Source organism: Meriones unguiculatus, chromosome 6, assembly GCF_030254825.1.
Source record: "Meriones unguiculatus strain TT.TT164.6M chromosome 6, Bangor_MerUng_6.1, whole genome shotgun sequence".
Taxonomy (NCBI): Eukaryota; Metazoa; Chordata; class Mammalia; order Rodentia; family Muridae; genus Meriones; species Meriones unguiculatus.
The window spans coordinates 131,950,169-131,972,428 of NC_083354.1; the positions used below are offsets into that span (position 1 = coordinate 131,950,169).

At 41.7% G+C, this 22,260-nt stretch overlaps 1 protein-coding gene across 3 annotated transcripts in view; it reads right to left on the reverse strand.

Moving 5' to 3' along the window:
• Cpne3 (copine 3) overlaps positions 1 to 22,260 on the reverse strand; it is a 54,530-nt gene that overhangs the window by 28,219 nt on the left and 4,051 nt on the right. For 2 of the 3 annotated variants that reach the window (XM_060386037.1, XM_060386038.1), the window contains 4 exons: positions 9,056 to 9,195; positions 7,738 to 7,917; positions 6,068 to 6,142; positions 4,530 to 4,601 (listed from right to left, as the gene is read on the reverse strand). In XM_060386037.1, the coding sequence (XP_060242020.1) occupies positions 4,530 to 4,601; positions 6,068 to 6,142; positions 7,738 to 7,917; positions 9,056 to 9,187 (459 nt within the window). In that variant the 5' untranslated portion in view covers positions 9,188 to 9,195. Of the gene's footprint in view, positions 1 to 4,529; positions 4,602 to 6,067; positions 6,143 to 7,737; positions 7,918 to 9,055; positions 9,196 to 20,382; positions 20,505 to 22,260 lie in introns of those variants that run through there. The other variant, XM_021662821.2, reaches the window with a different exon arrangement.

Below are 22,260 nucleotides of genomic sequence, written 5' to 3' on the forward strand. Positions count from 1 at the left end.
TCCGAGGATATGTGACCATGAAAAACAGGGTGAAAGTGTTATGTGTCAGAACATAGTCCAAGAATGGAGTCGTGCGGAGGAACTGAGTGCTTGTGAGAAAACACCAAGGAAGCAAGACTTGTGACCTCAGTGTCCTCCAAACCACAGAACAGTGTTTGGAATGTGTTTTCATGCTCCTCCCAGGTATGCAGGCGTGAGTTTACTTCAGCCATTGTCACTCAGGCACCTCTACAGAAAATCATGTTTTTGCCACAGGTGGCTTGTCCTTGTGATTGAAAGCCTCACTTACGTGATTCTTTAGTTTTGTTTTGTTTTCTGTTTTTTTGAGACAGGGTGTCTCTGTGTAGGCTTGGCTGTCCTAGACTCACTTTGTAGACCTGCCTGTCCTGGAACTCGCAGTGATCCACCTGTGTCTGCCTCCCAAAGTGAGGAGGCATTATAAGCATGCGCTATCGCGCCCAGCTACTTACGTGATTCTTAAAGAACCCTCAGAATATAAATTGTCCGATGCTTTGAATAAAGCTGCCTATTGCCCGAGGCTTCAGCCCACCTCATTTTTAGGTCTCACACTCTCAGACTCACACTGCTAACTGGAGCGGTGTGTACCTGCTAAACTAGATGCACTTAAGGGTTGGAGTAAATAACATAGTACAAACCCAAATAAAATTATGTAAATACATAAAGAATACATACAAACGCACAAGTACGTGAATGTGTGAACACCTATGTCCGTATGCGCACACATTTGTGAACCTCTGTGTATATATGCATTACACACGAGCGAAATTTTAGGATTTTCATCAAATTAATATCAATAAATTATTAAATGCAATATTTATCATCACTAATTACAATTGCTTAATTACAATTGTTAATAGATATTTAAAAATTATTAATTTATAATCATGTGATTGATTTATTGTTAATTTATAATTATCAATATTACTGCTAAATTAACAAATGAATTCATATCAATAACATAAATAAAAATATAAATATTTAAGAATACTGTTTACAGGAAAGAAATAAGAGCAGGGCAGAATAGAAAGAGAAGCTAAATCTCTTGGGTATACTTTCTTTTATCAATTTAGATGTGAAACCACGGGATCTAGTTATTTCTTCAGAGCCAGAAGGCTCACTATGCAGCCCAGAGGGCCTCAAACTTGTAATATTGCCATCTGTGTTTCCCTAATGCCAATTCTGCAAGGATGGCTACATTATAGTGTAATGATGCTATTTATGTGTGTGCTGAGGAAGAGTAAACCAGAACCATACAGACTAGGCATGCACGTGACCACTGAACCATACACCCAATTTTTACATAATTTTAAGTAAAAAAAAAAAAATTTAAAGCAATTCCTAATATCAAGTGCAAAAGGAAATTATGTGTCACTGTGAGAGATTAATCATTTTATTAAAATGCAAGAGTTTAACTCTACAACCTCAGTGAAATACATATGCCTTAGTTCAAATTGCAGTATAAATAACATTATTTATATCAGGTATAAGTAACTATCAGGAATTAAGAAAAATAGTAACTATTAGGATTGCAACCAGATGCGGGGTACAGAAACCAGCATTTGGATCACAGTAACCTTGTGCCTATAAGTTATCTCTGTATCTGTATACCAAAAAGGCCGAGAATCAAACCCTGAGTGATGACAACAGCAAATGGCGAGCACCTCCCCCCAGTCCACTCCCACATACACTACCATGGAGATGAGACCAGACTCCTTTTAACCTGTCAGTCTAGGACAAAATTCAGAGAAAACTGACCCGACAGCATGTCGTGTGCAGAAACAGAGCAAGAGGACTGTCTGAAGATACCTATTTGATACCTATTTGTGCCAATGGTCTCAACCTAAGGCTGGGGTTGGGATAATTTGAATATCAACTAAAACTCACCCATTGCAGTTAGCAGTTATTAATGTTTAAATCCATGAATTTATAGCTATTTAAAGACTAAAATAAAACAAAAAAAAGTACTTTACGTAGTCACATCTAGAAGATCCTACAGAACCAATTTATTCAGAAAAAAAGATGTATACAAAGGGTATCCAAAACTTTGTTTCTCATGTATAGAACATACAGGGCTAGAGAGATGGTTCACTCAGCACTTAAGTGTACTTGTTGCTCTTGCAGAGGACCCCGGTTCAATTTCCAGCACTCACGCAGTAACCATCCACAACCCCAGTTCCTGGGGGTCTGAACACCTCCAAAGGCTTCATGCACACACATGGTGCACACACATACACATAAGCAAAACACTCACATGTTGTAAAAAAAAAAAAAAATCTAATCACACACCCCTCAAATAAAAAGAGAAATATTCAGATTGGGGGAAAATGTCTCTCTATATAAATATTCTTACAAGGAAATGAAGCTCTGACAGAGTAGGAATATCACTTTCAGTGACCTGTAAGAATATAATATATGGAGGTAACTGTTATCAATAATCATTAAAATCATGAAAATACATAACTCAGTATTAAGACCCTAATGGAGTTACAAAGCACAACTGATGAAATTGTCTTGGCAACAATTTAAAATACCATCAGATCAGCTTACTGAAATCAGGAAACCAAGAATAAAGCATAAGAAATGATGGCACAGGGATTTATTTAGCTATGTGCTGAAATGTACAAACTTCTATAGGAGAAAGGAATTTGTTTCCTACCTACACAAATAGACAGATGAATGAATGTGGGGTGGGAGAGGAAGAAAGGACAGAGTAAGGGATAGATGGCAAGAAAGACATAACAAAGAAGAATTTATAGATCAAAAATTGTCTTAAGAGGTGTTTTAGTTTGGTTGTAAGTCTCTGCATCTGCTTCAATCCCCTGCTGGGTGGAATCTTTTAGAAGACGTCTGTGGTAGGCTCCAGTCCTGTTTTCTCTCTTCTACCACTTCTGCTGTCTATCTTTTCCCCTTCTGAATGAGAATTAAGCATCTTTCCTAGGGTCCTCCTTGTCATTAAGGTTCTTTAGAGCTGTAGATTTTAGTATGTTTATCCTATATAATATAGCTAATATCCACTTACAGAAACTTTGAACACAGCATAGGGAGTCTTAAGGAAGAAGGGGGATATAAAAAGACCTGGAGGGAGGAGGCACACAAGGAGACAAACAAAGCCAAAAAAAATAAAAATAAAACCCAGGGACCAGGGGGTACTGAAGAGGCAGAGACTGATGCAAAACCATTCATAGAGAAGACCTGCGCAGATGTAGCCCATAGACAGCTCAGTCTCCATGTGGGTTCTGACATGAACTCAGTTGCCTGCTCCTTGATCACTTCCCTGTGATGGCAGCCCAGCCAGCCCACAGAGGAAGACGATCCAGGCAGTCCTGCTGGGACCTGATAGGCTGGGGTCAGACAGTAGGGGAGGAAGAATTCCCCAAAAAGTAGACTAGGAAAGAAGGATAGGAAAGGAAGAGGGAGGGAGGGTAGGACCAGGAGGAGCTGAGGGAGGGGACTACATCTGGGATACAAAGTGAATAAACTGTAAAAAATAACAATAATAATAATAATTTAAAAATTAAAAAGAGGTATTTGAAGTCATTACACTTCAAAGGGTCTTTAGAAACATGCCAAAATATTTGTGTGCAAAATGACATGCTATCTAGGAAGAGGTAAAGTGGATACAGACAAACAAAATTCACCATGAATCACAACTGTGAGAGATGGATGGAAGAACACGGTATTTCTTACATGGCTTTGTTTGTTGAGGTTTTTTGTTGTTGTTTTGTTTGGAGATAGGGTAGCTCTGTCACTATGTAGTATTGGCTGGGCTGGAACTTACATTGTAGACCAGGCTGGCCTGAACTCATAGAGATCTTGCCTCTGCTTCCCAAGTGCTGGGAATTAAGGTGTGCATCACCATGTATGGCAATACAGTATTTCTAAAGTATGTGTGTTAATTTTTACAGCCTCCGGAAACTAGTCCTAAGATACTTTCAAATTAGCTCCTAAGGTAAACGACAATGGTGAAGAACACTGTGCACTGTTGTGTATTCAGGTGCTGAAATGCGTAGGGACGAACTGATTTATATTTAAGAAACCACAGGCTTCTTGCTTTTGCCCTAAAGGTTATTAAAATACTTTCCTGAAAGGGGAGGCGGTCCTCCCCAAGCAGTGGACTTGGAAAGGGGCAGGGAGGAGATGAGGGAGGGAGGGTGGGATGGGAAGGGAATAAGGGAGTGGGATACAGCTGGGATACAGAGTTAATAAAATGTAACTAATAATAAAAAAATTAAATTAAAAAATACTTTCTTGAACTTTACTGTAACATTAATGCTTGTATTCTTTCAATCTTGAATTGCAACTTCATGAAAAAGCTGAAGGGAAATAGGTACTGTTTAAGAACACCTTGGAGAAGGAGTGAGGGGGGAGAAAAAAGGGAGGGAAGGAGGGAGAGCGCAAATGCTGTGCTCAGATGAACACTTCATGCTAATTGCATCCTTAGTGCCTCAAAAAGGACTCAGTGCTGAGAAAAGGGTGATAGCTTCGTACAATATACAAAATCTACCTACCTTATTATCCAGTTTTCTGGCTTCCATTTCAAATAGGACCACTCTGTTATCCTTTATTTCTTCTGCTGAAATCTATGTAGACAAAGCAAGTGAAAAAAAAAAAAAAAACAAACAAACTGAATATTCGTAAACTAAGCATTTTCTTTTTATTTTATTTTATTTGCCCAGGGGATGGAATCCAGAATGTGGCACAAGTTAGGCAAGCACCTGACCATTGTGGTTCCTGAGTAAGCCATGTTTTAAGTGTGCACGTAGCAGGGGTGAAGAAGGCAGAGCTTACTACAAATGTTTGTAAACACATCCACAATGGATATGGTCAGGAATGTTCAAAAGTAAAGGTAATGAACAGAAAAAAAAAATGTTGGTTCTCTAAACTAAATATTCCTATTCCACAGAAAAATCAAAGACTGAAGGCTATTCTTTACACAAAACCAGCTACAAATCTACGCACATTGAGAACTCTAGCTGAAATATGAGCCCAGTGTCTTTCACCCAGTGTAATTGCAGGAATCACTCTGCCCTCAGCCAGATCCCAGGCTAGTCTCAGAATTGCTCCTCCCTGTGGAAATCCTTAGTAAAAAGCAAAAGACTAATATGATCTGAAGTGAAGCCACAGCATCTTAACTATTGATAAAGTTCTCTGCAGCAAAAGCCAACTCTCCCCACAGTCTAAATATTCTTGTGCTTGTGAAATAAGATAGAGACAAACTGCTGCTGAGATAAATGTACTTGACAATTGTCACAACCAGGCTTCCACATCACAGAAAACTAGTTAGAATACTATCACTGCTGAAGGAAACCCTACAAGGTATTCAAAAGCTTATTATCATATAACTACAAATCTAAAGTACGATAAAGCATATATATTCACTTGCTCATAGGTAGTCATGAGCAATGGAAAACTTGGGTATGAGGATATGCAGCAGATGAAAGCACAGCAAGCATGATAAAGAGTTTCTATGAATTTTTGTTTGGTTTTTGTTGTTGTTTTGTATTTTGAGACAGAGCGTCACTATTGAACTCTGGCTAATTAGGAGCTCACTGCACAGACCAGGCTGGCCCTGAATTTTTGGTGATTCTCTTGCCTCAGGCAAAAATAACAGGAATGCAACAGAATACACCACCAATGCCAAGCTAAGAGTTTATAGGACTCATGGCCATGTTATAATACCCATTTAGAAGAAGATCCATCATGGAAAGATTCTGTGGTGGTAAGAGGACCATGTTTACTTTGCAGAGAGACAAACTAACTCATTCAGATTACTAGACTTTTCCTCTCTAACTTAGGATCTGATGAATTCATGGAAGAGGTGCCCTCAGCCTTGACAGACAATGTAAACAGCTTAAGAATGGCATTCCTACAATTCATTTTTTGTCTTTTGTTAGCATGATAGTGTCCATTATTGATGACAGAACAGGATGAATAGAATGCAATGTTCAAGGTCAACAATCAAGCACAGCTATAACTTATTTGCTTGTGTGACGTATTATTAGGCTTAACAGACTATTTCTTGAGGTGAAAGATCATCTTCTCTTACCGTAATACTCCCTTTCCCTGCAGGTTTGCCATTCTTGAGCATCAGTGGTCGAGTTAGCTTCTTACTGGAAACAATCTGTCAAAAGCAGAAAGTGATGCTTCATCTTGTGAGTCACTGGACCTCATACTTAAAAGCTGAATATAAAGCTCACTTAGAGTGACATTAAAACTGTACCCCTTAAAGACATTTAAAATGCATTTCCACATTTAAAACACATTTGAAAGATTTCTAAGAACTTTACTCTGGCAGATAGTTTCTGTATACACATTAGGTTGTTCACTTATTAGTTATAACTTTAGCTCCTTCCTCAAAATGGGAAAAAGGAAGTCCAGAATTCATCTCTTATACAAAACAATGAGCTGAAACTCCCCTGTATTAAAGGTGGGCCTCAAAACAGTCAATAAATGTGATCCAGTTTCCTAACTGGCACAGAACTTTGATATGTAGCTTTCAGAAAAATATCACATTGCTTAAAATGATGCAGTATGTCTAGGCTCTTTGAAACTGCTGTCTGTTTAACTTATTTGAGTTTTGGCCACATTATTATTTTTTTCTGAAATTAATAAATATGCCTACTCATGAACAACATAACTGATTAGTTCCATACTGCCCTTGAGATATAGAAACCATTGGGACTACTAAGTCATTCAAAACTGAGACATAAACTCCGCACAGCAACTCTGAAAAGTGTATCTCACTGAAAAAAAAATTTCTCTAATTTCCTGTGTTTTTCTCAATTTAGGAATCTGATCTTAATCTTTCTTCATAAATCAGAGTTAGGAGCAAAAGGACAAACCTGTACCGGTGAATATGCTCATCATATACTACGACAGAAAACAAGACAATTAAATAATAAAGTGACACAATAGACAATGCTAGCTCAGGAGAGGGCTCTAAGATGCCTAAAGAGGTGTATGGTAGAAAGGAGATTTAAAGCTACACAGTTAAGGAAGTGGCGCAGGGAAAAGGGCAGTGCTGGGAAATCAGGACCAGGAGTTGTCTAGCTTGTCAGAACACCAGGATATTTGACTTGACACTAGACTCTCAGAAGCAAAAACAGTGGGGATGTTTTTTCATTCTTTTCCTTTTTTCCTTTTCTTGAGACATGGTGAATAACTACCAACATGTTGGGATCTAGAATTGTCTCACAGACACACCTCTGCGTAAGGCAGATTAAAATCTTGACAGGGATTGGGAAGTGTGGCTTTGTTAGAGCAAGTTTGTCTCTAGGGGTGGGCTTTTGGGTTTTTAATGCTCAAGCCAGGCCAACTGTCTCTCTATTCCTGCTGCCCATGAATCCCAATGAAGAACTCTCAGCTACTGTGTCTGCCTGCGTGCCACCATGCTTCCTATCCATCTGAACTACATGCTTTCCTTTAGAAGAGTTGCTGTGGCCGTGATGTCTCTTCACAGCAATAGAACAGTGACTAAGACACAACGTGTGACAAAACCACTCAACTCCAGTTTAACATCTCTACGAAACAGCTGGGTGTGATGGCACACACGAGTAGCCACAGCGCTCTGGAGGCAGTGGTTGGAGAGCTACTGTAAGTTTAAGGAAAAACTGGGCTACACAATTGAGGCCAACCATTGATAAGTAGTGACATGCTATCTCAAGAAGAAACAAAATGTTCAGACAAGATAGATGGTGACAAGAACCCAATGCTCACTTGTCCCAGAGTGACTTCGCATTCTCCCAAGAAGTCATCATCACTCAGCTCCACGGTTTGGTTGTCTATGTCATAAAGTCCAAACTTCAATTTCTGAACCACTTCAAAGTAGTAATCAATAACAAATGTCTTAGAAAATTTGGGATTCAAAGAATTCTTAATTCTTTCCGTCCGGCCAACCTATAATATCCCCCCCAAAAAAAACAAAAACCAAAAGATTTCTCAGATCCAAGAAATACTTAGATTTTTAACATCTTTATGTACTATTACACATAAGCATAAAACTAAAGAAAATTTCTCATCTTAAAATTTATGTATGTCAACCTGGAGAGGACAGGAGTTCCACAAGGACCAAATATATCTGGGCTCAGGGGTCTTTTATGAGACTGTTTCTCCAAACAAGGACCCTGTATAGATGCGACCTAGAGCCCCTGCTCAGATGTAGCCCTTGGTAGCTCAGTATCCAAGTAGGTACCCTAATAAGGGAAACAGGGACTGTTTCTGACATGATCTCAATGGCGGGCTCTTTGACCCCCCCCACCCCCCGGGGAGGAGCAGCCTTGCTAGGCCACAGAGGAGGACTTTGCAGCCAGTCTTGAAGACACCTGATAAACCAGTATCAGATGTAAGGGGAGGAGGTTCTCCCTTATCAGTAGACTTGGAAAGAGGTAGGTAGGAAACGAGGGATGGAGGATGGAATTGGGAGGGAAAGAGGGAGTAGGATACAGCAGGGATACAAAGTTAAACTATAACTAATATTAAAAAAATAAAAATTAAAAAAAATTATGTATGTGTGGGGCACACAAGCACTATGATACATACGTGAAGGTCAGAAGACAATTTGCAGAGGTTATGTGACAACTGAAAACTCAGTTCTCTCCTTCCCATCTCTGAGAATCACACTTAAATTGTTTGGTTTTGGCATCTAGCCACTGAGCCATCTCACTGGCCTATTTATTCATCACTTATCTCTTAGGAATTTCTTTATGTGCATGAGGAATTAATTGTGTGATCAAGAATAAATTTTTCCAAAAACCTTTGCACCGAGAGATAAGCTGGTACAGTGCTGTTGTTAATGTGACAGGTGATTCCCTGCGGGGACTTGTACGTGGGACAAGGCTACAGTGCCTGCAAACGTCGGGTGTCGGACTGCCTTGAACTGGAGCTGCAAGTGGCTGATCCCCATGTCTTCTGGAAGCTCCTAACCTCTAAGCTGTCTCTCCAGTCCTGTAGTATTATTTTTAATATTTTAAAATAAACTCTTCATATTGTCGAAAAGAAATGTAGACCACGTTTCACCCAAATTATTTAGTATTACCTCATACCACTGTTGACCGCTCGTGTTAAAAAACAACACACATAAAGGGTCCGACTTGGATGTTACATCTTTATCCAGAAGACTGTCACAGGAAACATTTAGTTCCACCTTTGTGACACACTGGGCAGCCATGTCTTGAGCTGTGGGAGAACCAAGGAAAAGCATTATCTTTAAGAAGCACACTGTAATCGAGACAGCTGAAGTGGACACTCACTGAGCAGTTACACTAGCGTGGGAGAGCTCTTTGAGCCTCCTGGGGCTTCGGTCTTTAGTAGCTAAGTCCAGTGATACCTTATTCTTCCAAGTAAAACATGCTCACACTTTAGCAGTAAAATGCACTTTCAAGACAGCATTTAATGTGCACTAATCCTCTGCTGACTTTCTGTTCTACAACATGTGTTGGTAAACCGTCCTGCTTGATTTAGAGCTGACTCTGATAACAAGCTCTCAAACTCACGTATACTTATCAAGTGTCCCCTGAGACCCTGGGACAGGCTAACCCCTCACCTGTGTTAGGGAGAAAGGAGAAAAGTAAATGGCCAAAGGTATTAAACATTCCACCCTTACAAACAGCTAGAAGGCAAACGTTTACCAACAGAGTTACTGTGAGAAAGAGAAGCCAAAGCGTCCTACTTGGAGATGCTCTTCCTGGGTTTTCAGCTGGGAACTCCAGCAAGACAGCTTCTTAGTGTGTCCCTCCTCATTCCTGTTGTAGATGCCCTGTTTGACGATGCTTTACTTTGTCTGCTCTTTCTATCTATGCAGTTTAAGCTGCAACTGGGCATCATCTCTAGGTGTTTCCAAGAATATTCCACAAGCATCACTCAGTGAGTTACTGTGGCTGCCTTGCCATGGCTTTCAATGAAACCCCAGTTAGCCTAACTTCACAGACCTCCTTTCTCTAACCACCAAACCATACCTCAACAGGACTGGGGGTGGGGTAGAACACTTGATGGCCTGGTCTCTTGTAAGTGTGCATAGCCTGTTTGTTGGCACATGCCTTTAATCCCAGCACTCCTCAGACAAAGGCAGGCCTGAGTTCCAGGAGAGCCATGGCTTTCTGTAGAGAAACCCTGCCTTGAAAAAAATCTAGAAAAAAAAAGGGAAGGGGGCGGGGAGAGTGAGGTGCTTCCCTCCTTGGAACCACAGGTGTCATGGTATCACCAAGAGGAGGAACTGAGCCCTATGCTGGCCACTTGGTGTCACCAGAGGCAGCTGTCTAGCATGAAACAGGAGTTCATGGTGGCAGTGCTGGACTGGAAAGCATTTCCTCCCAAATGTCCTTTGCATTTGGAGTGCTCAATGCTCTCCACTTTGGGAATTTAGCTGAGCTTCTACACCAACAGAAATAAGTCCCCGCAGCATCATGATTAATATTTAAAATAGAAGCTTTTATGAGCTGTGTAAAATGCTTCTTCCAGCTCAAGAAAAAAAGATTAGAAGATCCTTTGGCAATTTCAAAGTAACTCATTAATCACTCTCTGTATGAATGTTCATGTGGATGTGTGTGTCAGTGAGGATGCATTTGGAGGTGAAAGATCAACGTCGAGTGCCTCCACTGAACAGTGTTTCAGTTTGGATAGGCTAGCCAGCCAGTAAGCTCTGTCCAGCCCCTTCCCCAACAGCTAGGCTCACAGACACTTGTTCATATGGGTGATGGACACAGGAGCCAAACTCGAGTTCCTAAGCTTGAGAAACAAGCACTTCATTGTACGGACTGAGGAGCCAAGCTTCCAGCTCCATTATTAAATTTCTAAAGACAGCAACAACCTTCAATTCATGTTAAAAATCAAAACTAGCATATAGGGCTCCTAAATTTATGGTCACAAAGAATAATGAGGTTGGTCTTCACCTGAGAACTTAAGTGACAGTTCCCCCAAATCTCCAATATGCTTCCTACCTTCTGCCCAGGGAAGCAATTAAAACCACTACATCCTTTACAAAATTGTATTCAGCTTTGGTCTGTGTTTTGTTTGGTTTCCTGTCATTTTAACATGCATCAGGACAGTTCAGCACTACAGTAGGTATTAATAGTGTACACAGAGGAGACAAAGTGCAGGGAGAAACTGCAGAAGCTGATGGAGGGCAGTTGACAGTGCAAGGCAGACATACACTGCCCGGGCTTGGAAGGATCCAATTTGAACAGAAGTAGCAGATAACATAAACACAGGAAAAAGCAAGCCATCAGAAGGCAGAGAGGACCCCAAAGTATGTGACATCAAACTGAACTAACCAGAGAAAAACAGACCTGAGAGGAGAGTGGACAGGATCAGAGGGTCTAACAGAACAGAGTGCTAAATGGATGATCAAAATTTTGTAGTTCAATGTTAGAGAGCACGTCTAGCACTCTGCTAACACAGTAAGTTTCCTTTCACCTTTACCTTAATTTGTGAATTAAGGTAAGGTGGAGGCAAGCTTGAAAATAAAACACAAGAGGAAAAGGAAAGAAAAGTTAAGAAAAGAAAAAAGAGGCACAACACAAAAACAGTAAATTTGAGGATTTCTCCATCCTAGAAGTCTGCTCTGTTGACAACAGGGCCTGGTCCTAAATCCATTAACTAGACCATTAGCCAGTAACTCCTCCTCCTCCCACTAAGAAGCCAGGTTTAAGTTAAGGGTGTCATCGAGATTTTCATACATACCTGCTCACGTTTAACCTGAGAATCTCAAGGCTCAGGCAGCCAGCTGGCAGCCAGTGTTCTGTAAACCTACAGCCCTCACCTGTGCCCTGACATGCAGGGGCACATTCTCTCCTTTTTTATCTATTACTTTTCTACTACCTGCAGCATCCATTATCCCCCATTTCATAAGCACATGTCACACGCTCTGAAATACTCTAAGGCTTACTGTGTGACTAAGGCTACATCCTTATCACTTTCCTCATCTATAACCTAAACAATTGTCCCATGACCGAATGAGTTACTATATTTAGAAAGTATACAAATGTTTACTATTATTATTTCAGCTCCATTTGCCTCCATGCAGTGTAATCCTCTCTAATCGTGCACTTCTTATTTTGTGTTATATTCCATGATGATTTTCCTAATTATGTCAAATACATTAAACTGGCCCCTGCCCTGAACTGCTGCTGCTCTCATAGTAACAGATCGGTACAGTATTATAACACAGTATCAATTTTTGAGAGTTGGGTGTGGTGGTACACACTTGTCTATTTCTGTAATATTCAGGAGGCTAAGAAAGGCAAATCACAAGTACAAGGCCAGGCGAGGCTACATCAAGATAGACTGTTTAAAAAACAAATCAAGTACAAACGAATACACACCTGAGTAAACATGGCACCTAGATCCAGCCATGTAACCACATGTAAACCACACTTCAACTCCCTAAGCCTCAGTTTCCACACAGAAATAAACTAAATCTGGAATATGCCAAACATACTGCTTTTTATCTCACAAAATCTATGGAAAAAACGTTATCATGCTTTTTTTTTGCATAAGGTAGTTTTGGAGTCTTGTAAGCTGCATGCTCACAAACAGAATGGGTGTGAGTGGTAAAGATCAGCATGTGCCAAGCACAGAAAGTTCTCGACCAACAACCCCCCAAATTTATGTTTCTATAGATGTTTCTAAAGATCTCAACCAAGAATACAAATATTTATGCACAAAGTCGTTCTCACAACAGAGGCACTGCATATCAGTAGAACATTATTTTTTTCTCTCCTGAACATGCTGAAACAGGAGCTACACAAACATGCTGGCATAGCACTCCCCTTTTAGTGCCCTGCTGACAATAACATCACTGCAGTGTGGCCAGGAAGCAGATTCCCTCTCAAGTAGCACTCTCACCACCTCCCACATGAGTCAGACTGCTGGCATCTGATGCTCTTTACGTAACATTTACCTCCAGAAACCCATTATACTGAATGGCAAATGCAAAACACTAAATAAGCATTTGGGTCTAGAACTTTGCCAATATGAGCATTCATGCAGATACCATAATGGAAGAACATTAACAAATGTTCTGCACTCTTTGAGGATAGAAAATCGGTCATTTTTTTCTGCAATAAATGACCAATCAGAAGAATATTTGAGCAACTAAAGAAGATTCTACATGTTTTCTTCCTAAACAGGATCATAGAAAAAAAAAAAAAAACTTAGGGTGAGGCATTTGGCTAACACCATCTGTAAGCATACTGAACAGCAACCGTTCTCCCCAAATCTTAGCCTTTGGAACAAGATAACACACACTCTGCAACTCGAGTGAAAATTAAGACATGAAGTGTAGCCGGAGACGAAATCTGATGTACACGACCATTCCTATGTTCTGCTGAAATCCTTCTGTTCGTCACTGCCTTGAACAAACAGTTTAAAAGGAGGAAAAATTTATTTTGATTATGTAATTTTTCCCATTTGCCAGTCAGTCCTAATGAATTTCTAGGTAAAAGAGAGATTGCTATCAGAGTTCTTTTCTAGGAGGTGAGTGGGAAAGAATAAACATGCTATTAGACTAAAAGAAGCAAAGATTCAGGTCTCTGGTCCCTGAGGCCTGTTGCCCTGGCAGCACACATGGTGCCAAGTGGTTGGGGACCTCAGTAGACTGGAAGCAGAGAGAATAAGGTTCTACCCCTTTATTACGCCTGAGTCCCAAGCCCTTGGGCACTGCCATCTACATTCAGGATGGATCTTGCACCTTGCTGATCCTCTCTGGAAATGTCCTCAAGCACACCAGTACGCTAGAATATCCTAGACATTCTTAGTACGCTGAGTTTGACGGCAGCCTGGGCTCAAAAGTCCCCAAACCAATCAGCCACCAAGCAAAAAAACAGAAACAAACAACAACAAAAAATGAACTCCTTTAAAAACACAGATGAGACTGAGACAAGGTGGAGACCTGCAACAGGGTAGGCTACAGGGAAGATATGGAGATGTTCGCAGCTGAGCCCCCTAGCAACTCGGAGGGCGCCAGCCTTGAGGAGGCCACCTTCCAGCCAGGCAGGACCTACAGTGGTGAGAGGGAACACCAATCCACCTACAAAACCTTCAAACCAAAATTTACCCTACCTACAAGATGGGCAAAGATAAAGACACAGACTGACAGAATGACCAAATAAGACTTGGCCCAACCTGACAGCCACCCCACGGGAGAGAGCCAATCCCTGACACCATTAAGGATACTCTGCATTTACAGACAGGAGACTTAACTGTTCTCTGAGAGATCCCCTGCCCCAGCAGCTGATTAAATCAGACGCTGAGACTCACAGCCAAGCATCAGGCAGAGCTCAGGGAGTTCTGTAGAAAATTCCAAGGTGGGGGATGGGAAGAAGAGAAGGAACCAGAGGATAAAGAATGCTGCAAGAAGACCACAGAGTCAACTGGCTTAGACGCATGGCGGCTTACAGAGACAGAACCAACAACCAAACAACATGCATGACTGGGCCTAGGCCCCCTGCATTATGCGTAACTGATGGGCAGCTTGATCTTCATGTGGATCCCTGAGTAAGCCGAGAGGTGCTGTCTAAGAAAAGGACTCTGTTGCCTGCTTTCAGTCACGTCCCCCTAGCTGGGCTGCCTGGCCTGGCCTTAGTGGGTGAGAAAGGAACTCAGTCCTGATGCAACTTGATAGGCTGTGGTAGGCTGGATGTGGGGGTGGGTGTCCCTTTTCTGAACACAAGGGGCAGGGGATACGGTGAAGAGGGTGGGAGGGAAGGAAAGAGGAGGGAGGGGATGATGAGCGGGATGTAAAGTAAACGTATAAATTAAAAATAAATTTTAAACAGAGTAGATGAGGGATGGGGGTGTAGTGCCGTCGGCAGGTTGCTTACTGCCTCTCATGCGCGGGGCACTAAGTTTAGTTCCCAGCGCTGCATAAAGTGGCCAGCACCTGTAATCCAGCACTCAGGAAGTGGATCAGAACTACAAGGATGTCCTTGGTCATATAGAGAATTCGAGGTCAGCCTAGGCTAAGTAATAAACACACATACACACACACCCCTAATGCTTACCATAAGGTTACTAACCTAATAAATACAAAGACCAAAGCCACAACCCAGATGTTTATTTCCTCATAACAAAATGCTTCCAGGGCATTAAAGGGTCTCTAATTAATACTTGCTTAGTGTAATATAATTTGATTCTGTAATTGTTAGCACATCAAATAAAATATTTATCGTAACACAAATGAAGAGTGAAACAGGATCTTAAAAATTATAACACTGTAACTGGGCTTCCTGGTCTAGCCAGGGAGAGAACCTGTGTCTGTAAAGCCCAGGCAGATGGCACCTGAGGAAAAAGGCCAGAAGCTGACTGCTGGCTTCTATCCACACCATGCACGAGCACCTTCACATACAAGAGCATGCACACAAACATACGTACACATGTACATATCTCCCTTTAAGACATGAATTAATGAGTGTATAAATCCCTCAGGAGGCAGACTCTGTGAGTTTGAGGTCTGCCTGGTCTGGTCGACTTAGTGAGTTCTAGGATGGCCAGAGCCACATAGTGAGACCTTGTCTGAAAAAAACAAACAAACAAAAAACCCAAAATATAATTCAAGTGTAAACCCATTCAGGGACCCTGAATAAAACACACACCAACAATGCAAGGCAGCTTTACTTCAATATAAAGCAGAATAATCAGCTGTTGATAATAGGAGGTAAAGACGCAGTAAGGCTACGGGCCAGCTTCGCAGCAGAAGCGAGGATAATGCACTCAGGATCTACTGAGACTAAAGTCCTTTACGATTCTCCTTCTCTCCAAGCTCTCTACGAATTTTCCACCTGCCTCATGAACTATGTTTTCACTCTACACACATGCTTTTCAAATATGGCTCCCTGTCTTCCCTTCTTAGCTGGGTATGCGGACCATTTTGCTGGATAAGATCAGCATTTCATTTACACATGGTGCCTCACTAGTTCATAGTGAATGTTAGAATAGTTCATTTGGCCTGATGGTCTTACAAGCCAGGATCCCAGCACTCAGAAGGCTGAAGCAGGAGGAAGTTAAGTGCAGGCCAGCCTCGGTTTTACCCCAAAACAAACAAACAAACTCCGTAAGTTTAAAGCTAAAACAGCCAGTATTTTCACTGTCAAAATTTGAAAGTTTATAGCATTCACGGTGTCACTCGATAATAGAACATGTGCTGGCTTACCCAACATAAAAAATGATTACATATTGAACAAAAAACTGTTATGTTTATACATTTTCTGATGTCAAGAATAGTCATTTCATGACTGAACACCATACACAGCACCGCTGTTTCTTAGCTTTCTGGGAAGTCCTTTTATATTTCCCAAACATTAATATTAAAAAACATTCTTATTCATTCAATACCAGTTCAACAAATTCCTGTGGATCACCTGCCCTATGTCAGGCACTATTCCAGTTGTTGGGAACCAACACTGGCCAAAACTTGTATTAATGTGATTACACAATAGAAAAGCAAATGAGCTAATTAAAATTGACAGCATGCTACATGGTAGTAAATGCTGAGGAGGAAAGTGAAGCAGGAAAACTTTTATACATTATATATTTTACAACTTTCTTTTGACAATACCATCAGAATTTTTTTTTCAGTTTCACTTCTTAAAAAAAAAAAATCCCAACCCAGGTGGCAGTGGTGCAAGCTTTAATGCCAGCACTAGGGAGACAGAAGCAAAGCAGGAGGATTTCTGTGAGTTTGAGGGGGAAGCCTGGTATACAGAGAGTTCCAGAACCCAAGGCTACACAGAGAAACTCTGTTTTGTTTTTGTTTTTTTTTTTAAAAAAAAAAAAAGAAAAGAAAAGAAAAACCGGGTACAGTAGCACACACCTGTAATCCCAGCATTCTGGGAGGCAGAGGCAGGTGGATCTCTGAGGCCAGCCTGCCTCTTCCTACAAAGTGAATCCGGGACAGCCAAGCCAATGCTACAAAGAGAAACCCTGTCTTGAAAGGAAACAAACAAAGACAAAGACAAAAAAAACAACAACAAACAAACAAACAAACAAAAAAGAAGATTCCTAACCAGATGGAAATGAACTTGCAGTCCTTTTCACATTTGCAAATATGAATACGTAGTGATTATCATCTTAATTTTTTAAAGGAATTGTAAAACAAAAACTTCAGGATTTTAAGTACTTGGGTGTGGGTGCACATATGGTAATGCCAGCACTTGGGAGTTGGGAGGCAGGAGCTGAAGTTCATCCTTTTCTACACTGCTATTTCCACCAGGCAACATAATACTCTATCTACAAAAAAAAAAAAAAAAAAAAAAAAAGAAAAAAGAAAAGGCCAGGGCTACATAGAAATATCTTGTCTCAATAAAAAAGAAAGACAGACAGACAGAAAGAAAGAAAGAAAGAATAAGGAAAGAGCAAAAGAAAAAAACTAAAGTAGTATGATGACACTATAAACTGCACCGACATTATTGCTTTGGTAATTTTTACAGGAAACAGACATAATACAGCCATTGCATAAGATGGTTTCAAAATGGTTTCCTAAACTGACTGTGTAATATTCCTTCCTCATAGAAAAATTGTATTAACATGCTATCGATCTAATACAAATTGGTAAGTGTGACCACGGTACTGACTGTTCAGTTTTGCCTCCTTTAGAAAGTCTGTGTATGGCCCAACCCTTGAGCCAGGGCTCTAATTATCTTTCATGTATTTTTAAAGGTTATGATTCCATTTAGTTAAGCTGTTATAAATGAAACGAATGGAAACCTCTCCAAAAAAGAATCCCAGTATCCTACTCCCAGTCTTCTTCAGATACATGTATATCAGCACATAACTTAGTCATAGCTATAGTTTATACAGTTATCAGAGTCTTATCAAAATGTATACATAATAAGTTCAGTTGGTTATCAGTATGAAAAACTTAATGTTAAATAAAATCTATGATAAGTGGTCCTCTTGTTAACAAATCTTTCACAAGTCTTCTACCGCAGTCATTTAGGTTTTAACCTAGTAAGCAGTACCTACAAGACAAATTTAAGAACATTAAAAACCAAAACACAAAACACTAGAAAGAAGTTAGACTGTAAGATAAAGGTAACATAAAGGACTTGCCAGAAATAGTTTGGATTCCTCAAGAGACTGAGAACTAACGGAAGAGGTATTGATTCTTGCTAAAAGAGGCAGGGAGAGGGTGCTTAGAGGAAGAATAGTGGCTTGCTATGAAAGCTTAAAGGCCAAAATGTCACTAAGTCATGTTCACATCCAACATTACCTTTCTTAACTTGGTTGCCAAGCATACTTAAATCACTGGAAGAAATTTTGGGAAAAAAGGTATTTTAACAATAATAAGTAAAATCCAGGGACAGCAACAAAAGATGACAAGAAACGCCATGTACAAAAAAAAGTGTAAGTTCTTGACAAGGCATCAGAACAGTATGAGCTGAGTGTCTGAGCAGGCGCAGGCACAGAAGACATTCACTGTAAAGAATGTCCAGATATTTTATTTAATTTTATTCATTTATATCAGTGTTGAAGGACTGAGTCCAAGGCCTCCAGCTTGCTAGACAAGTTCCCTTACACTGAACTACATCACCAGCCCCATAAAATTCCTCAAAAGTAACTGATGGCTTTCTTGTTTTCTTTTCTTGACGGGATTTCTCTGCGTAGCCCTGGCTGTCCTGGAACTTGCTCTGTAGACCATGCTGGCCTCCAATTCACAGGCCATCCTCCTCTGCCTCCTAAGTGATGGGATTAAAGCTGTTATTTTAGAAATCACTGTCTATAAATGCTCATAGTTGTAAGTAAAAGTAGAAGAGATGTCCAATTAGCAACTTGCCTTTCGAGCTGATGAATTATTCTGCTCCCCAGTTCTAAAACCTCAGCTTTGAGGGCAATATTAGAGAAGAGATTCTGAAAGAGAATACTTCACTCCCTTTCTGTGCCAGAAATCTTTTAATCTGTGAAAGCCTGAGACTCAGCTTTAGCTCATTAAGAGAGATGTATGCCCAATCCTGGAGACAGGGCTCGAAATTTTCAACATGGCCTTGGGTGTATTTTCCAATTTATTAGCCTAAAGCTTCTGCCTTTTTAAAGAATTCTCTCTCTCTCTCACACACACACAGGCCTCGAAAAGTAGATTAATCTAGATAACCCATTAGTGTCATTACTTCTACCGTCATACGCCGTCTGTTCTCAGTTCCCTTTTCCTAAGCTTTGCTGTTTCCCTCTTGGCCTGATCAGGTCTTAATTGGATAAGACTGGTACTCAGAGCTGAAATCTAACAAGATGCACTCGAGTGCATATAGGTTATTATTTACGAACCTGACATTACCCTGACACAGTAACTCTATGACAAAGCAGTGCTAAATCTGTTTTACAAACACACCTTAAAGGATTAGGTATCCCACCCAAAATTTAGACAGCTAACATCAGAACATTCCCCCTTAACTAGACAGATAATCACGGCCTTACTTGGAAAATAATGCTTGTTTATTTTTGTAAATCTTACACTGTAAAACCATACAGACCTGAATCAAAACCTAATGCTACCACTTCACAGGAGTCTAGTTACGTGAGTTAAATTAATCCCAGTTTCCTGAAAAATAGAAAAGATGATCGCAGCATTGAGCTTGCAGAGAGCGAACAGGCACTGTCTGGCACAGCGGCTGGGATCACTGCAGTTCCCTGCTGTATTTAACCCCGCTCTACCCTCTACCTGATTATTCTGGGGCGACCGCAGTTAACAGAGACAAAAGTGCGAGAGCACCGCCAGGTGTGTCGGGTCCCGCACTAACAGCCACTTTGCTGCGCCAAGTTTCTCACCGAGAAACACTACCCTTCCTCCACGCCCCGCGTGCAGTGAGCCCGAAGCTCGGGCCACTTTCGAAGCCAGAGGAAGTGCAGGGGCTGCTAGGTCTTCACGCAGTCCTTGCAGTATCACCTTTCCCCACACCACAAAGCGTTTCCACCGCAGCTCCCCTACCCGACCGGTTCGTCTAGTTCCCACTCTTTCCCCGCGGAGCGGGCCGAGATTTCGCGGCAGCTAACCCTTCGTCCACCCCACCCCGTCCTTCCCCGCGGGGCCCGGGGGCCGCCGGCACGCCGTCCAGGTGCGCGAGCTGCAGGCCCAGCAGGCGCTCGCGGCCCCAGGATGACCCCAAGCCCCAGAGGCCGCGACCCAGCCCGCGCCGCTCGGGGACCCCTGGCGTGGGCACCGAGACCACCCCCAGGGTGGGCCCCGGGACCCCTGAGGGTAGGCACCGGGAGCACCCCAGGGTGGGCACCGGAAGCCTGCGGAGCACTTCCAGCTCCCGGGCCCGGCGGGCCGAGCCGGCCCTAAGTCTCTCCGCCGGGACCAGCCCGCTTCCCCCGGAGGCTGCGAGCTCGGGCTGAGCCACCCAGCCCCAGAGCTGGGAAGAGTCGCGCACTCACGTGAGATGTCGCTGGTGAAGTGCAGCCAGGGTGGAGACGCAGCAGACAGTACCGCAAGGTGGCCAGCACAGAAGTGGCCTCACTGGAACCTGGGGGCTGGCCCGCGGGGGGCGGGGCGAGGGCGGAGCTTGTGGGCGGGACTAAAGTGAAGTTTTGTTTTTGGAAGTGAGCATGCTCCCCAGCCCATTTTCTCTCCAGTTTTCTTTGCTGCGCCTCTGCCCGCTGCCGTTTTAAGACTTCTTGCAAAACCCATGGTTGACTTTAGGCATTACAATACCAGATCTGGGTGGCTCGCAGGTTAAGAGTGCTTGTTGCTCTTGTAGGGTTCCCAGTTTGCGACTGACAAACATCTGGAACTCCTGTTACAGAGGATCTGACCTCCAAGGCCAGCAGGCCTCTGTATATGTACATGCAGGCAAAACACAAATAACCGTCCAGCAGTTATCATTAAAGAAGTTAGAAAGAAAAGAGTCAGGGAGTGTCTACAAGGAAACTGTTTCTGGGGAGTTTTCAATACGAACTCAGAGCAGTTTTGACAGCATGTAAAAGCTCGTTAGACAAGAATCTCAGCATGGAGAGGGGCAATGGGCATGAGGTCTCACTCTTAGCCGAGGCACTATATTGGCAACTGATTGATGGCTGCTGGGAGAAGGAGTTAGTTTTCTTCACGGGGATTGCCCCTGGTAGGCCAACCATTCTTCCCTTTAGTCTATTCTCAATACAGAAGGACACAACATAAAATGGAAATTAGATCTGACCTATTCTTATAAAGAAAACATTCAAAAATTCTTACAATGTCAAAGAGAAACTACACTGCCGGCTACCCACCTTATCACTGATCTTTATCTCTTACTTCCTCTTCTTTGTTTGCTGGTCTTGAAAATTTCCATTTGCCTTTCCAGAGCAGGATTTTGCATGTCTCTTTACACAAAATGCTTTTGTCCCTAAAGATATTTCATGACTTGCTTTTTTGAGTATTAATTCAAAAGTTCCGAGTGAGGTCTTCTCTGGGCATTATCCAATTTAGGATTGTAATGTTTGTCTGAGGTATTTATTGCTCAGTTACCAAGCACTGAATACCTAGCATGAACAGAGCTCTGTGTTCCATTTAACACCAAAACAGAAAAAAAAAAAAAGAAATAAAATAAAATGCAATGCCTAACAGAAATATATCTATAGCCTTTCTCCCTCATCTTCTTATCACCATCCCTGGGGTGTGGAAGCTAAAGAACAAGAGACCAAACCAGGAGCCCGAGGCCAGGAGTGAGCCAGAAGACCAAGAGAGAAGTGTAGCAAAAATGGCCGAGTTATAAAAGGAAGAGAAGCTGGGGGAGTAGGGGCAGGCCTGTCACCGGGCTGGAGAGTTCAGGGCAGGGAGTTAGACATGGCAGCCATGCTGACCCTATAATAGGTAGTGAGGACCTAGCTGCCAGCATCTGCTTTGATATGTTAAATAGGCACTATGTTAAATAGCCATTTGTCTGGGGTTTGGGACCAAACATTACATACACATGATACATACTTATTGGATGAATAGAAAAATTGGGTCACATCCTGTTATAACTGAAAAAAATCAGAATCATTGAGATTACAGTATAATGAATGTACATGTTACCAATTCCTCCAAAATATGCTCCAGACAAACAAATAATCACAAAAGTAAAAGTAAAATTATGAATTAATAAATGAAAATACATTTAGGAGGAATAAAGAGAAGTTTCTCTGAGGAAGTGACATCATACCAAGAATGGAAAGAGAGATTGAAACTAGCCTGGTAAAAAATAGCTTGGTCATATGGAGAAAGAAAGAAGGTATGTGGTAGTGAAATATGAAGGAATACTGGCAGAGAAAATATCATGTAGTAAAGTGTGCAGCTCA